Raw genomic sequence first — 17,413 nt, 5'->3', positions numbered from 1 at the left:
AAAATGTATATATTTAGTATTTTTTACGTACATTTTCAAAAAAAGAAAAGAAAACAGTAAGATAAATATTAATTTATCAAAGAGAATGTTTTTATGAATTATATTAAGTCAATTTCACACGCAATTCCTGGTTAAAACGCTAGATGTAATTGGTCACTCATTAAAGAGAAGGAAAAAAAAACATTCATTTCAATTTAATTATTTATTTTAACAGTCTTTGTACAAAATGAAGTTCAGAGACAGTTGCATCAGTTTTAGGCTAATGCTAATCTCTCAACACTGAAGAAGGACAAGATGGCTACAATACACTTGCTGCATATAAACTGATTATTCCTGGCGAATACGGCCAGTTGGAAAACATGTCTTGGCGAGCCGTAGTAGCAGGTGCGCATTGTGCGGCGCGCTAGCAGTTATTACAGAACATTTCATTCTTTGTGCCTTTGGTCCAATACAAAACCCGCAAAAGCACCTTAAAACATAATATTGCTTTTACACTAATGCTGGAGTGTCACAGATTTACACTTGATTTCACCCGAAGCTGTACATGCATTGACTGTAGCACCTCTAATACAAAGTAATACAACCTGCTTGGCTTTTAGCAAATTACAAAAGTATCAAAAAACAATTGAGACCCTGTTAAACCAGCTCCATTTCGGCTGCAACAAAGGTCATGCATATTCGTAGTCCTTATAAGTCACTCAGAAACATACCAATGAAATTTAGGCAACGTTAACACTAGTCCATACAACAAATGCTGGTAAGTACTAGTTTTATGTCCTCCCACGCACACAAGGAGAATCAGGCCTATATGTAGCAAAAATGTGGCTAATGCACTTTCAAATGGCTAGTAACTTTTGAAGAACGTATTCCTCGGGGCGCAGTGAGCTACGAAGTTCATGCAAAAAGCCCTTTAAGTGTCATTTTAACGCGTTGCATCCATTTCCCTCTCTCAAACTGTGGGTTCGAGCAGCTCTTGCAGGTCGCACAGTGTGCTTTGGACAGTCTGGGCCAACGTTTCGGCGTTGGTCTCCTCGCAGCAGTTGAAGGCAGTGATGGAGAAGTGCACGTGGTCGGCCTGAGGGTTGTAACAAACGGCGTAACCGTCGGGAACGAGGGGCCCGAAGCACATCACGCTGTCGGTGTTCGCTGGAACCTGTGGGAGAATGAAAGGAGCATATTAGATCGGCAAAGTTATACAAACACCTATAGACATGCGTTTCTAATGACAGTACACGTATCCGGTGGCCATTTTGAATACCGAAGTAGCATTATGTAGTACTACAACATGTAAGAATATCTCTACTCAGGATGAAAATGAATCTGATTGACAGTGGCATTTTTTATTGTTATTTTCTTGAGCAATGATTGCTAGTACATACAAATACTAGCAATCATTGCTCAAGAAAATAACAGTAAAACAACGCTCCCCCCAGAGACGCACGTTAATGCGATATAACCAGTAAATGTGGCGCAGACGTAGCAGCTGTCGAGCTACAGGAGGATTTACTAAAGATCTGCTTCACTCCTCAGACTAAATTGACACATCAAAGAGGAAACAGAAAACCGTTCTCTGTGATTTTTACAGTTTGTCAAGTCACCAGTCTCTGTATGAGTCAGTGTTTAAGCTGCTCAAGACTCACATCTATGAACACTGAGGAAACACTACAGTAAGAGCTCAGCTCTGACCTCGGTCACATGTTGTATCCAAGGCTCGATGTTTGGAGTGTGGTTCAGGGCTTTCTCTTGGAGAGGTCAGAGCTGAGCTGTTGAAGCTAAATGTGAACTCTAACACTGACTCACTGGTTTCTTCACATTAACGTGCGTCTCTGGGGCCGTGTTTTGACTGTTATCTTCTTGAGCAATGATTACGAGTACATAAAAATGCCACTGTCAATCAGTTGTCTTTCATTTATATCCAGAGCAGAGATATTGTTAAATGTTGTAGTACTGCATAATTCTGCTTTGTTATTCAAAATGGCCGCCATAACAACAAAAGTCACATGACTGAAAGGCATGTATAGACTAAAAACTTCAATTGGTCATAGGACCTCGACAAGTCAGAAATGACAAAATGTGGCGTAAAAATCAAATGTCACATGATACAACAGTTTTATTTTGTATTAAATAATATATTCACCAGTTGCCTTGAACACAACATTAGCGCATTCACCGTTATTTATGTATCCGTAGGCCAAGGTTTTGATCTGGAAAAGTCCTGTTATAGGCCTCGTTTACATCTAGTGTTAGTCAGAAGTATTTTCTGTTTTTAGCAAGTCGTACTTAGTTTGGAAAGTTTGAAATATACTGATAAAAGCGTAGACAGGACATTTGAAATTGTAAAAGAAGAACAAACAAAACAAAGCGAAAATGTGCCTTACTGGGGTTTTGCTAGAAGTTTAATGCCAACAATGAAGTGAATACAAATTTGCCACAAGATTGTGCATAACCTTGTCCTTAAAGTCGTCCTTGAAATCAGAGCTGATGATTAAATATTTAGAAGCTGTACAAGTGGGGTTTCACTTGTATTAGACGCAGCTACTGGCACTGATAGGACATAACAGAGATAGTGACATTTACTGCAGTGGAAATAAAAAATCCATTACCAACAGACTTCCAATCCATTTCCTATAAACAATGGACAAACCCTTTAGGTCATCATACATACTGTATATGAATTGATTGTTGGAAACTCCCAGAATAGCTCAGAGTGGCTGTAAAAGCGTCGCAACAATAAACCATCATGTGCCACTGAGCCACCGTCAGCGGCTGAAGGAAAGTCCCGTGTGATTTTCTCGTCTCGTGTACAAATGTGGAGGTTCCTCTTTGTGAACTGTACCTGTCCCGTGCGGAGTTTCCAGTGCGTGGCGTATCCGTAGCCCGTGTCCATGAAGATTTTGGGGATGCTCAGACCCTGCTCTATGGCCTGGAGCTTTAGACCCAACAGGTGCCGGTCGATGCCACATCCCTTCAGAGCCTGGTTATAACAAACACATAAGAAGATTTTAAACATGTAAGTCTCTGACCCAAGAGTGAATCAGGCAGTTCCACAGTTTTTGCCATGAAATTAGTCCAGAGTAGACCTTAGAGTACTTTTAATTACCTTTACTGCCCTCCCAGAGTGGACCAATAAAGGAGAAGCGCCAACATTTTTCTTAGTTAACCTTTTAACCCCTGCCATTTTCTCCAGTTCGGCATTACCCAAGTCTAAAAAGCGTCAAAATAAAAGATGAAAACGCACTGGAAAAGCAACTACACTACAATAATGTCTAAAAATGGAAGAAAACATATCTAAAAACGCAAGAAAACCCAACACAAAAGTAATGAAAAACACGGAAAAAAAACACACAACAAAAAATATGTCAAAAAAGCGATGAAAACACGACACAGAAGCTGAAAAAAGCTTAAGAAAAAGTAGTGAAAAAGCAACAAAAAAAGGTCACAAACACGAAAAAAAAAAAAATCATAAACACAACAAAAAAACATCAATAACATAGCAAATAAACCTGCAAAAACACAACACAAATGTGACAAAAATGCGGAGACAATGCAACAAAAAAGTTAAGCTCAGTTTTGTAAGTCTTAGCTTTCAAACGAGGCTGTAAACTCCAGTCCAAAAGCTTTTAGATTTGCGCTGAACTGGAGAAAATGTGCTCAGTTAAGGCGAGGGTAAGAGGTTAGTCCTGTCTAACTCTCCATCACCAGTTCCCCCACAGCGCTTCTCCCAAATTGTTTTGCATGAAGCAGTTTCTATTTAGCTTTGAGTAGGGATTTGCCAACAGCTAGGACAAATCACAGACTTGCATTCTCGACAATAACCACCAGCCGGCGCCAAACTACACAGGTCATTTGAAGCAGGGCAACAACTTAATAGAAGAAAAAGATGAAACTACACAGAGTGAAATAGACGTGAAATACCAGGTCAGTGAGAGCAACGTAGGCCTCCACAGCTTCTCGGAGCAAGTGCAGCTTCACTTCTCTCTGCAACAGAACTGAATATTAGATTTTACAGATTTTCAGGGAAGCCCTTTTGAATAACAGATTAAATTATAGCCTTGGCTGAGTTTATACACTTCCTGACCCCCCAAAAAAGTGCTGCTAATATTTGGTTTGACCACCTTTAAAACGATCTATACCTAATGTTTTGATAAGCCACTAAAGTAAAATGTCTGTTGTGGTTCGAACTCATTCCTAACCTTAACATGTTTGTAGGATCCCAATTCTTCACAAGGACGAGTTTAATAGCACATTCCAAAACTTGCAAGGTCACATTTCAGGTTCTTGCACAAATGACCCTGAAATGGGTCATTTGTGCAAGAAAACTGGGGGAAAAAAGGAGAAAAAAAAGGAAAAACTGGAAGAAAATGCAAGAAAACTGGCCTGATAGTTCATAAAATGTATGCAAATGCTAGATACTTAAATATTTTCCCCTCAAATATCTGAGTTCACACTACACCAAAGGACAAAACATTAATTTAAAAGAAAAATCAGGTACAGTGCCTTTAACTTAGATCTTGTATTGATGATAGGAGAGTGTGACCACCGCAAAAAGCCTTCTCCAGCACATCCTAAAGATTCTCAATGGGGCAAAGATCTGGACTGTGGGGGCGAATCCATGTGTGAAAATGATGTCTCATGCTCCCTGAACCACTCTTTCACAATGTGAGCCCGATGAACCCTGGCATCGTCATCTGGAATATGCCCGTGCCATCAGGGAAGAAACAATCCATTGATGGAATAACCTGGTCATTCAGTACGCTGATCTCATAGACATAATATTAATAGACTGTCTCCTCACTTCTCCCCATTTGCCATAACAACCACGTTCAAGGGGGAAATCATGGCGGATTGACAGACTCCTCCTACCCAGCTCTGATGTAGCACGTTCCTAAAAAGTGCATAAAGGCGGGATCTTCACTGTTGACATGTAGTTCGGTTGTAGCCGCGCCCACGCCATTAGCTGTAATGCTAACGGCCTGTCAATCAAAGTCCGGCCCTCATTAGGGTACGAGATTTCTATAAAACGTCTTACAAAAACCAGCCTGGACCCTGTAATTGTGCCTAACCCAGTGTTATCACAGGAGCAATATCCAGCTGTAGAAATGTAGGAAAATTAGGCACCAGGCTTTAAAGTTGTTTTTAACGTGTCTAAAGTGCAATGGTCGCTTATGGAAGACCAGCTTGTTCTGCCGCCCCTATATGGAGGCACTGCAGCAATGTCGGCCCCTAGCGTGGTGGTGGTAAAGCAGCGCAACCAGCGGCCATTGGACCAGACAGGATCATTACTATGAACGAGGCTGAACGGGACCTGCTGATCTCTAGATTGAACCCAGACCCGACCAATTGCAGCAACCCCAGATCAAAACAGTTCGGTAAATCCAGGTTGTCGACTTTTGTTTTGGGCGGGAAGTGTATGTTGGTAATTGAACAACACTCACAGAAACCGAGGAGTCGTCAAAGGCCAGAACAAAAGCCAGAGCCTCATTCGTGGGCGATCGGATGTACTCTGTCCTGCCTCCCCTGAACATCCTCTGGGACGCGATGTCACAGGACGGACACATCTCGTTATGAACCCTGCAAGACAATTTGTAGGTACAACAAGTTCAAACTGTGTTACAATATTAGACTTTCTTTTCCCATAGTAGCTTTAAACGCATAATCCTTTGGTGCAAATAAAAAGCCCTAAAGTAAATACATGAAGAGTAACACCTGTAGTAGGAGAGCTGCAGCGCCACCTGGATGAAGGCATTCGGACTCAGTTTGTTTCTCTTTGGTAGCTCTTTCCCGAACGTCTTAAAGTTGAATACATTCACGTCCAGGTCATTTATGAGTCTGTAAGAAAGAAACGACAGCTCACAATCTCCCATTTCTTGCTTTGTATAAACATGGCCTGCTTTATCCAAGGTGACTTTAGCAGCTGTTTACATTTGACATACGTTCAGTAAGAAAAAACAAAACAGTTCTGACTCAAAATCAAAGCTCTTACATGTCCAGGTTTTGTTTGGCCAGTTCAATGTCCCTCTTGATCTCTTTGTCAATGTAGAAGTAGAGTTTTTTGGGCATGGGCAGCGGGACCAGGGGGGCTCTCTTAGGGTCAGGCATCTCGCTGTAAAACACATTCAAGTCTTTTGTTGATGGCATCAGTAACACAGGAACATCAGCCGTGTTTATTGTCGTCTTCTCACCAGTACTCGAGGATGTGATGGAGCAGTGAGGCCACTTGAACGCCCTCTGTTGTGGCCTGTTCGTACAGCAGCCCCCACGAGCCGTCCTCACCAACGACAAACTGTTAAGAAACATAATACACATAATAGAATCAGCATTTCTTCTAACCAGAGAAAGGGTCAGGGTTTATACAGGCATAAGCAAGTCACATTTAATGCCCAAATACTATATTTTACTGCCACAAATGCAGAAGATCTGTGCATGAAACTTTCAAATGAGGTGAACCGATCCTTTTCCTCTCATTGCTGCCGTCACTTTTTTTATAATCACCCTTCTGTCACATTTGTCATCCCTTTTTTGTCACATCTGTTGTGATTTGGACATTTTTTTGTTGCTTTTATGACACTTTCTATGTCACATTTCGTAAGTGTTTTTGTTGTGTTTTTGAAGTTTTTTCATCGACTGTTTTGTTGCTTTTTCAATGCTTTTCTCATTGCTGTTTTAACGCTTTTTTGTTGTGTTTTTGTTGCATTTTCATCCTTATTTCCGTCGTTCTTTTGGATAAAGCCAAACTGGACAAAATGTGCTCAGTTCAGATGGGGGTTAAGAAGTTAATGCTTTATTATGACATTTAAGGCCTTGATTTTGGCACAATTCATTTAATGACATGTTTTTTAATTCCCGCAGAAACCCTGATGATACGATACATAAACAAGGCCAAGCTGAAAATGGTTGGGATAACTGACTTCTTTCTAATTATCCAGTGGGAGGCTCTTGCTTAGCCTGGCGAGCGGCCTGACTCACTCCATGTATTTTTATAAAAGGGGAGGCCACGTCAGGCCCAGAGGCCAAATACAGCTCCCAAACAGACATCCTCTGGCCCAGCAGATGCTTTTGAGAAATAGATGACTTCGCCTAACAGAGAACTTAAAGGGTGTAATATGCAAAATCGACTCTGTAAAGCTGTTCTCTCATCAAAAACATACCTGGAGCTGTTTTGACCCACTTGCGCAGCTTTGAGTAATCTCTGAATCTTCCCCAGAGGGTCTTAGCACCGCAGCAGCAACTCACAAAAAGCTCCTCCTGAGTTCCTCTTGATCTCTAGCTAAGCTTTATCCTCTCATTGTGAGGTAAAAACATTAGCAATAGCACAATCTTTTTCCTTTCTCAGGAGAAGGAGAGCAGGGCTTTTCGTGAGATCACTTGAAGATCAGAAAAAGAAACTACAGAATATTGCATTTTCTAAGCAACAAAGTGTAGGAAAGTGGTAATGATGTGTTTGAGATTATTACCAAATACCTGCAAAAACCATCATCTTAAACATGTTTACAAATTTCCCTACGGGGACAATAAAGTAAACAAACAAAAAAAATCCAGTATTTTTAAAATAACAATAACTCCTGTAACTACTTAACCTTCCCCCTTAACCGAGTGCATTTTCTCCAGTTCAGCTTAACCCAAATCCATAAGGTCACAACCTATAGACCAGAGTAATGCCTCATTTGAAAGCTAAGACCTACAAAACTGAATAAATGAAGCTTTTTTCCATATGTTGTCACTTTTCTTCAGATTTTGGGGAAATTTCTTCATTGCTTTTTGTCACTTTTTTGTTGCTCTTTTGTTGCTTATTCATCCTCATTTTCAATTATTGTTGCTATTTTTGGTCAAGAACCTTTAAGATCTGAAGATTCACAGTACCGCCAGTCGTGAGTCTTTATGACGTTCATTATTGTTTTTGTAGAAAATGGCGTTTCAGTCCAAGTTCCCCATCTCCTTATGAACAAAAAACCTGTTTGTTTTACTTCCTTGCATTCTATCTGGACCAATCACAGCGCGGTGACTAAAAGCTTGTCTTCTAAATTAAAGACGCTTCTATATTTGGATGTAATCTACAGCTGTCACTTACAGAGATGGGAATGAACAGGTGCGTGTATCACAGTTCACACACTTATTTACTCTGCCCCTGTTGGTCTCGCCTTGAAATTTTATTCAATGAAAGCACAGTCACAGCATATTTTCTTTGTTCATGAAATAAGTAATTTACAGCAGGCAGTTTGTTAATGTGTGTTTAGTTTGTGCCACATTATACCACCGTCTACGAATGATCATCACGAGCACAATTTAAAAAAAAGCAAAATAACCTGCAGAGTTTTATCGAACCACCGGTTTCCGCTGTTGGAGAAAGTCCCGCCTCCATGAAGCACCTGAGCCGCTTTACGACTGGCATATCTGAGATAAACAGAAATATTGAAAGATTTTAAACTCTGTATTCTTCGATTTGGAAAATATTATGTAGCATTCAGAGGTTACTAACAATTCAAAGTATCTGGGCACTTTTTGGAAACATAAATGTAGAGTCAGTGTCAACAAACGGATAACGGTATCGGAAAACAAACAGGGTTTCTCAAGACTCTGAAATGTGTGACGCAGGAGTGAGGGAATATTTAACATGATTCCTTACTCACTTAAAGAAATACTCACAGATGAGTTTTAGCCAACTCAGAAAAATTACTTGCTCTAATCTAATAACATAATTCACACATAATGCAAAAGCTACACGTGTTCAAAAGTTTACATACCCTGGCAGAGTGGATTTGTGAAGCCATTTATGGTGAAACAACTGAGTTTGCTCTTTATGAATCACAATGAAAAAAGAAAGTATCAAAATGACCCTGATCAAAAGTTCACATAGTTTAAAACTGTGTATTTCTCCCTTTAGCATAAATGACAGCTTGGAGTCTTTTGTAGAAGTTGTGGATGAAGTTCTTTCTTTTTGTTGATGGTAAAGAGGCCCGTTCTTCTTGGCTAAAAGCCTCCAGTTCCTTCCTGGGCTGTCTTACATGAACTGTACGTTTGATCTCTTCCCACAGTAGTTAAAGGATATTGAGGTCAGGAGACTGAGACGGACACATCAGCGAAACACCTCCATACCTACTGTGAAATATGGAGCTGGTTCACTGATGCCACTGGCTCCAGCAGAATGAAGTGAAGGTCCTGTTAGTGCCATCTCAGCCTCCTGACCTCGGGCAATTGGCTCTACGCACAGAGACCCCACGTGGTTTCCGCCTGGACAGAACACCCGGTGCTGTCCTTGCTGTCCGCCATCTCTGCCCATTAAAAATGAGCAGGGTCCCACAGAAATGAAGCGGTGGCTCAAGATTCGGTAAAGGGCAACGAGTTAAAGTTCAGATGTGACTAGAGCAGGTTAAAAATATTAGGTGACACGTAACGACTTCACGGGAGGAAACCGTGTTCAAAGTTTTGAACGCGCCTGCGCAAAAAAGAGTCGTCCTGTTAGTAGTTTAAATTATATTTAGTTGTTTACATGTTACATTATCATTTTTTAACACTAGCCTTTAGCTCACAAGATAAAAGCTCCGCCATGGCGTTTCCTTAGAGGCAGGATTCACAGCGAGCATGACGTGTCTGTCCATCAGTTCCTCGCTGTCCTTAACCAAATCCTGAGCTGTCTCTATATTTGTGTGGGACCTGCTAATGGTGAATGTAAACGATCGGCGACTGGAAGTACAGCGTCTGGCTTACACAGTATTAAGAACGGGGGTATGTAAACTTTTGATCAGAGTAATTCTTTTTTCACTATTGTTTAAAAATAGCAAACTTAGTTGTTTCACCATAAATGGCTTCACACAACCACTGACCATAAGTGAAAGCTTTGAGCACAACTGTACATGTTCAATCTGTGAAACATTTGAATTCAATTAAACTCACTTCTCATCAGAAATCCTCATGACAGGAGAGTCCAGGCACAAGGAGAAGAGTCCCGTTTCAATCGCTCGCACTGACTCTCGGTTGATTTTGTCTGTACCACATAAAACAAATGAATTATTTATCAGATTAGACACTGACAAGTAAAGCCCACTGCTACCTAATTCACTAAAAAAAATAAAACGCTAAAATGTGTATTACAGAAATGTAATCCAGCTCCAGGATGCAATAATATCATGAGCATATTTAGATCAGTTCAGTAATAAAATCATTTCATGTTTTATTTAACGTAAGCCTCGGATAGTAACATGTTCAGTAAAGTAATTTCAGTTATTGCTTGTGAGTTTGCGTTGAGTAACCGTCTGACTGAAAATGTCTAGTGTCTGGGCTCAACAGGAGTTAATGACTTGTTTGGATCAACCGAGACCGAAAATGGGTAGTTTTTACTTCTTCCTACTCCTATTGAGCACATGGAGAGGACTTTTATTTTTTCGCCTTGTTATGTTGTTGTTGTCCTTGGGCAAGACACTTCACTCAATGCCTATGTGTGAGTGGTTGGTCACAAATAAGATTCCCTTTCCCTTGTGTGGAAACTTTTTTTGTTAGAAATTAGAATTTAGAACTTATGTATGTTATGTTAGTCACTTGTTGTATGTAATATCATTTTAATTATTCTCTCCATATTTGTATTCATTTTTACCGGCCATTTGCTTTTCAAACCAGCCAAAAGCCGGCTATAACCGGCTAACGGAAACCTTGCTCCCCACATGCTCTGAGTTGAAGTGGGTGCTGTACCTCGCAGCAGGCGGTTGTAGGCGGCCCCCCAGGTGTGGCGGTGCTCGCTGGTTAAAATCCCCATCGGTTCTTTGTCGGTTTTCCAGGACTGGGAGCGGATGCGGAGCAGCTGCGCGTGGATCTGGGACTCGGTCATCCTCGAACCGTCGCTGTTGTAGACCTCCAGCTGGAAAAACTGCAGGGAAACACAAAACACTCCATGAGCTCATGTAAAGGAGGTTATGGTTTGTATCAATCTACTGCAAAGTCTGGCTTGATAGAAATTGTTGCTGTTGGGAATGTATTACCATCAGCATACAGTGATTAATTGTCTATGCTGTAAATCTGGAAAGCAGTAAAACTGTAGGTGTGTCAGAGGCTGTGTCCTTGTCAAGACTGGACTTGACTTTTGCACAGAGCTTTATGAATGGCGGCAGAATAAACAAAGAAACAGAAGCAAACAGAGCTTTAACAATGCAGGCATTTCTGAGTCCTCGAACCACGACAATGGGGAAGACACGTTTTTTAACTGTTGGCATCGACTCAGACTGGTTTCTTCTTTACAGGTTTTGTGGTTTCTACAATATTATACACAAAACCTTCATTTTCAATATACTGCAGGGTGCAAAGGGATATTTTTCAACTTCAAGGAAATAATCTGCGTACAGGATCTTTAATCAGACCTCGCTCTTTTATTTGTGTGTCTTTAAGTCTCTATAGGTTAAAATATCGACAGAAAAACACATTGTCGTCCAGTGCACACAGTAAATGTCTGACCTGGTAGTTCCGGACCACAGTGATGTGCGTGGGGGAGCGTCGTGAGCGGCCGTAATGAGCGATGGAGTCGTGTTTTGGCCCTGGGACCCGGCTGGACGAGAACATGAGGGGGTACAGCTCCATACAGAGAGGCCTGCCCCGCATCTGCTCCACCGGCAACTGGCCCCTGGGACGAGACCAAAGAAACAGTAGAGCAACAGTGAACAGTGTAATCGACAAAAAAACGGCACATGAACCGTATCTAACACTGATATCTGCTGGTGTCATAATGGTGATCATGATGATTAATTACAGAACTTTCTTTACATTATTCTTCAACTTTTTAGCGCATATTTGTCACTGATCCAGCAGCTCAGTGGGTGGTTAACATGGCATCTTTGTTTTGCATCCCTCAGAACTGATGAGCTCTGCTATGTAAATAGACAACCTGTGCTCATGTTGTAAGATTTGAGAGAGAAATAACCGCATACGTCGGGACTCTGGACATGCGTCAAAAGTTACGAAAGAAAGGTTTGCAGACGTCGAGCTGATTTAGGAGGACCCCTGGTCTATACGTTTATTAGTATTTCCCGCCATTTTTTCTTTGCTAAACTTTGATTTCTAACTGAAGCAAATTGAGTTACATTATATTTCCTGTTTATTGCAGCTTGTGTGGTATTTTAGAATATGATGATGCACTTTTAAAACAGAGGTTTATTGTCATTTTTATGCCAGAGAGTTGACAGTATCTAGTGTTGTTAGAGTCAATAATATCGTTTATCACAATTTCCTGCCTCATTATATCAAACTTCAAACATGTTATTGTGACAGGCCTAACAGCTGTTGAAAAATACTGCCTTTTGATGGAGTAATATAATCATCCAGAAGTGATCGAGAGGACAACTATTAAGGTGAGCTAACGTGGGTAATGTTATGCTAACAGCGGCTAATGCTAAGAGAAGTCTGTATAAATCACCCTATTTCTTTATAGAAAGTTTAGTTAAAATATCAAATTGTGACATGTCTGCTTCTCTCTCCACTGACAAATCAGAGAGACCTTGAGTCACGTTAATATCAGCTGGTAGATAGTTTATCATAGTATTTACAAAATTATAAAGAACAAAATAACACTGGCTTGTTTTAAAGTATTTAGAGCTATAAAATGTAGGACAGACGTTTTTAACAGATTAAAAGATTTGTCAATAAACAAACATATTCAGTGTGTGTAAACGGTTTACACGCAGACATACACTTGAGCTGGTCGGGAAAGTAGGAGAGATTTCCAACACCTGTCGAGAGCTTTAGTCAGTTACTCTAAGACTAAATATAGACCTGGATTAACTTCAGTAGGTCAATAAGAAAGTCCAGAGGAGCCAGACAGAGCAAAGGCCACACAAGTGAACAGACTGTACTGCACGCTGTCAAAATCATTATTTGTGAGGTTTACCTGTCGATCATGGCTTTGAAATCAAGGACAGCGGCGATGAGCTTGGACGCAAACCTACACGGACAGGAGACAAAACAAAATGAACATACTAATAACAGTTTTTGAATAAGTAGCCTATTGGGAATTGGGATGAAGGCCGACAGGCTGTACTAAGCTTTTCACAGTCTCAGATTACTTCACGTCCTCTGATCATCACTTTGAGATGTTTTATTAACAGCGGCGTCTGCACATTCGTTCATCAACATACTTTCAGTGTTAATACATTACGGTCTTTAATTGGGGAAAAAACTGTCCTGAGAAAAGGTTAAGTCAGTCAGTTATGATCAGACCATGGAGCTATAGGCACAGACTGGAGCAGGGACACATAAACAAGAACATGGTGGTGCCGCTCGTGGTCAGACAAACCACTTTCTTACACTTATTAACTACTTTTGTGTCGCGGAGGGAGCTGCACAGGAGGAAGAGGAAGGAGGAGGTGGAGGAGCTGGTGTCCAGTGCCGGACGCCACGCTCTGAAACACGGACAAACCCAGGAGGCGATGCACCGTTTCAGAGGAGACTGAAGGCAGTTCTTTGGTCTCCCTGACCTCCAAAAACTTGCCGCTCAGGTAGGACCACAATGGTGCGGGCACAGCTGCAGCGGCTCAGGACTAACCCAACACCTGAACGCAATTTCGTTGTATAATTGTACACTGACAAATAAAGCGCTTATTATAATTACTATAACATCTATAAAACCAACAAAACAAAACACAGTATGCGTAAATAATTTCTAAACTACTGAGCCCCTCTGTGATGAACTCGCATCGAAACTATAGTTCTGACATTAATCTTCCTATGGGGTTCATATCGTACTGTGTCACTCACACCAGCTGGCTCCTCCAGTCGTTGAAGTCCCGTCGAGGCAGAGAAATGGCCGGGTTTGAATGCACCGCGAGAGGCTCCCTGTTCTCCAGATACGACCACTGCACCCACCAGTCCGTTATCTACACAGAAGAAATAAAACTACTGTCATCAAGAAGGGTAAAAGAAAAGGTAAGAAAGATAAGAAATAACCAGACACATTCCCCACACTCAGAACGGTTGGTCTCAATAAGATAAATCAAACACTGAGCTGTGAACCATAAAGTTTAAGAGCAATTGTTGATTCACAAACCCAGTTCTTGGTGTTCCTGGCTCTGATTTCCAGTCTCTTCTGCAGCTGAGATCCCAGGCCTCCGGGGCGTCCAAACTCATGCACCATGCGGCGGGTGTGGGCCAGCTCGTCGGGGGGCAGCAGCGGCTCGAGGGCCTGGAGGTACCCCTGCAGAGTCTGAGCCAGGGCGGGCACAGGCTGCTGCGGGACGGAGGAGAACCGGCTCTGCTCCTGTCTCACACAAACCTGGAGGAAACAAAGAGGACAGGGGTCACAAGAGGCAAAACAGATGAGTTTAAATGTGGAAACTATAACTGTGGCTGCACCTGACAATTATGAGAGCTATAACTAAACCACCTGAGGATATATTTATAAACAATGAAGGACTTTCATCAACCCAATGCATTTTTTCACACGTTCTTTTTAATCTCATTTTTGCCACTTTATTGTTGAGTTTGTTGACTTTTCTCATTATTGTGGATTTGTTTTGTGAGTTTTTGTCACTTTTTGTTACACTTTCATTGCTTTATTGCCATTACTTCTTTGTCGCGTTGTGGTCAAATTATTGTTTTTTTGCTGTTTTATTTCGCGCTTTTGACACTATTTTGCATTTTTTTTCAAGAAATATTTAGATTTGGAGAGATTGCACTCGGTTAAGGTGGGGGTTACAATTAAAACTTTCTCATTTCTTGGCATGGATAATCCAGATAACCGCTATCAAAATTATGCAACCCATCTAGTTTATTGCAATAAATGATTCATAACTAATCTGATCAGTTGTTGCAGCGCTCTCACTTTTGAAATCTGCAACATCAGCGCTTTTACACAAGGAATAAAAAAAACAAAAAAACAAGAAGCATAAAGTATCTACAATAGACCAAGCCTCCCCAACACACACACAAGCTTTAAAATGATGGACACCGACAGCCATATAAGGATCTCAGGGGCGTCGGGTCAAGGGGCCCCTCAACACCTCAATCCTATTATTCTTATTACAAAGCCAAGCCCCCAAACCCCCAAAGAATAACATCTTTTTAAATAAACTACTGCTGTTTATTGAGCAACTTCTGCCTTTAACTCGCCAACTTGTGTCAATGTGACTCAAATTTCAGATGATTCATATCGGTTATGAGGCAGATCACTGTTTGAAGATAAAGCAGTCTACTAGGGCTGAGCGATATTGAAGTAACTTGCGATATGCGATACGGCTGTGCAATATCGCAACAGAGTTTGGGAATGTGATGTCATATCGCTAAGCATTATGGAATTAGCAGCAATTGTAAACTATTGGAGTTATTGTTCACATTAAAACACTTGGACACCACAGTGTGTTAGATGTATTTATCAGCAGCAAGCTAAGGGAGTTGTTCCACAGCTTTTTTCGCCACTTTTTTAGCTAATGTTAGTCTATGGAATGTATGCTAACAGCTGCAAAGATGGCGGATCTCCATGGTTACTGTGGAATTTCCTGAACTATATTTTCGCCACTTAATTGTCGAGTTTTTGTTACTTTTTTCTTGCTCTTGTGAATTTTTTCTTGAGTTTTCGTCATTTTTTGCCATTTTTTTTTGTTACACTTTCATTACTTTTACGTTATGGTCCGTTAGCGTTACAGTCCGTTACCGTTATGGTCAGTTACCGTTACGGTCAGTTACCGTTATGGTCCCACTTTGTTGCTTTAGTTGGCTGAGTTTGCAAAAAATCAATCTCAGTCAAATGAAGACTTAAATAATGTTGTGACATATTGTGGCTTCTTGCGATACAGACGTTGCATCCCCTACTATCGCGATATGATAGTTTTTGCGATATACTGTGCAGCCCATCTGTTTAAAAACAATAACAACGTTGCATGAATCCAACAATTCACATGTTTCGCGTCTCTACAGAACTAATTTGACTGTTGTATCAGATTGCTTTGGGCGTTTTGTTTTGTTTGAGTTTATATATTCTAGATCTTCATGATGAATAATAATGCCTGGTCCGATGCCAATATGGGCAAGGCACCACAGTGGAAGGAGGAAGTGTGGAAGATCTGAGCAATGGGAACCCGCCCAGCTGCTGTTGCGACTTTTTACAATAATAACCCAGCGCCAAACAGATAATAGTTACGACACAAACCGTGAAGTATGTGTTTGTGAAGGTACCGTGCAAAAAAGAACAACACTCACCCGCGTGCGCCAGGCGGCTCTGCAAGCCACAGGCTGAAGTCTCTGCAGAATCATCGCGCTTTTCTTTAAAAAACTCCACAAACTTCATGTGCGCGTGTCCAAACCCAGCGCTTCTCCTCTGATATCACGCTACTTCAGGCAGTCGCGTAGCTAATCAAAATGTCGCCCTGCCCTCCTCCTCCTTCTTCTTTCTTCGACTCCTGTGCGAGCCGTCGAGTGTTTTCATCGCTCAGCGCAGCCAGGAATGGGATAAAACCATCTCCGGACTCCACCACGACACGCAGCCGCCCCGCGAGTTTCCCTACAAGCCCCGAGAACATGCGAACACACACGTACGTCCACGGATTGACAGACGGGGACGGACAAGAGCACAAGCTGGAGCACGTGCTGACGTAGAGCGTTTCCGTAAACAGCTACGTGACCCGACGTGACTGCTGTTATTTGTTTGTTTATCTACTATATTTGATTGATTTTCAAAAAACATCGTGCTATGTGTTACCCTTTGTTGTTTTAAAATATAAATAAATTATGGAAAAAAGAAAAATTAGAAGAAGGAGACCCCACGTGACATGCGGCTGCAGACCGGAGCCATGACCGGAGCACTCTGCAGCAGATTTGTGACCGCAGGTTTATATATATAGGACTATGGGTTAGCTCCTCGTTAAGGAGTGGCCAAAATATTTACTCAAGTAACAATAGAGAGAATAACGTTGCAAAAAATAACTGTACTCAAGTAAGGCAAGGCAAGGCAAGTTTATTTGTAGAGCACAATTCATACACAAGGCAATTCAAAGTGCTTTACAGTTAAAGCAGCATAAAATCTAAGAAAAACAAATACAATCAATAAAAACATCAACATAAAATTAATCAATTACAGTAAGAGGCAAGAGTGTAGATAAAATACTTTCAGTTATATGGATTTTTAAGTCTTGTTTGGATTCACTCTGTCTTGAGAACAATTTTTACTTGCTCGTTCACACAAAGTTACCTAACCTCTGTTTTGTCGCTCCTTCTCCTCTGGACATCAACATAAAATGTATCAATTACAGTAAAAGGCAAGAGTGTAGATAAAATATTTTCAGTAGAAGTAGAAGTAAAAATGTAGTGGCGCAAAAATAAACACTCAAATAAGAGTAAAAAAAGTTTAATAATGTAACGGAAAAAATGCTGAATATATAAAAAAAAACATGAAAAAATGTAAATGAATCATAATGAAGAAAACTCGACAGTGGCGCAGATGGGAGAG

The 17,413-nt window shown here is 41.0% G+C and overlaps 1 protein-coding gene across 1 annotated transcript; it reads right to left on the bottom strand.

Annotated features, from left to right (window-relative positions):
- Positions 1 to 376: 376 nt before the first annotated feature.
- cratb (carnitine O-acetyltransferase b) lies at positions 377 to 16,518 on the bottom strand. The gene is made up of 15 exons (XM_079570939.1): positions 16,168 to 16,518; positions 14,021 to 14,245; positions 13,732 to 13,850; positions 12,866 to 12,919; positions 11,440 to 11,605; positions 10,684 to 10,858; positions 9,892 to 9,982; positions 8,304 to 8,391; positions 6,183 to 6,283; positions 5,984 to 6,103; positions 5,707 to 5,829; positions 5,436 to 5,571; positions 3,916 to 3,978; positions 2,837 to 2,974; positions 377 to 1,153 (listed from the first exon to the last, which is right to left on the bottom strand). The coding sequence occupies exons 1-15, from the start codon at positions 16,219 to 16,221 to the stop codon at positions 950 to 952; spliced, it is 1,857 nt and encodes a 618-aa protein (XP_079427065.1). The 5' UTR covers positions 16,222 to 16,518; the 3' UTR covers positions 377 to 949.
- Between the last annotated feature and the right edge of the window lie 895 nt (positions 16,519 to 17,413).

Source organism: Gobius niger (assembly GCF_951799975.1).
Source record: "Gobius niger genome assembly, chromosome: 14".
Classification (NCBI taxonomy): Eukaryota; Metazoa; Chordata; class Actinopteri; order Gobiiformes; family Gobiidae; genus Gobius; species Gobius niger.
Note: the sequence above shows the minus strand (reverse complement) of the source record. Positions and strands in the feature narration are given on the sequence as shown.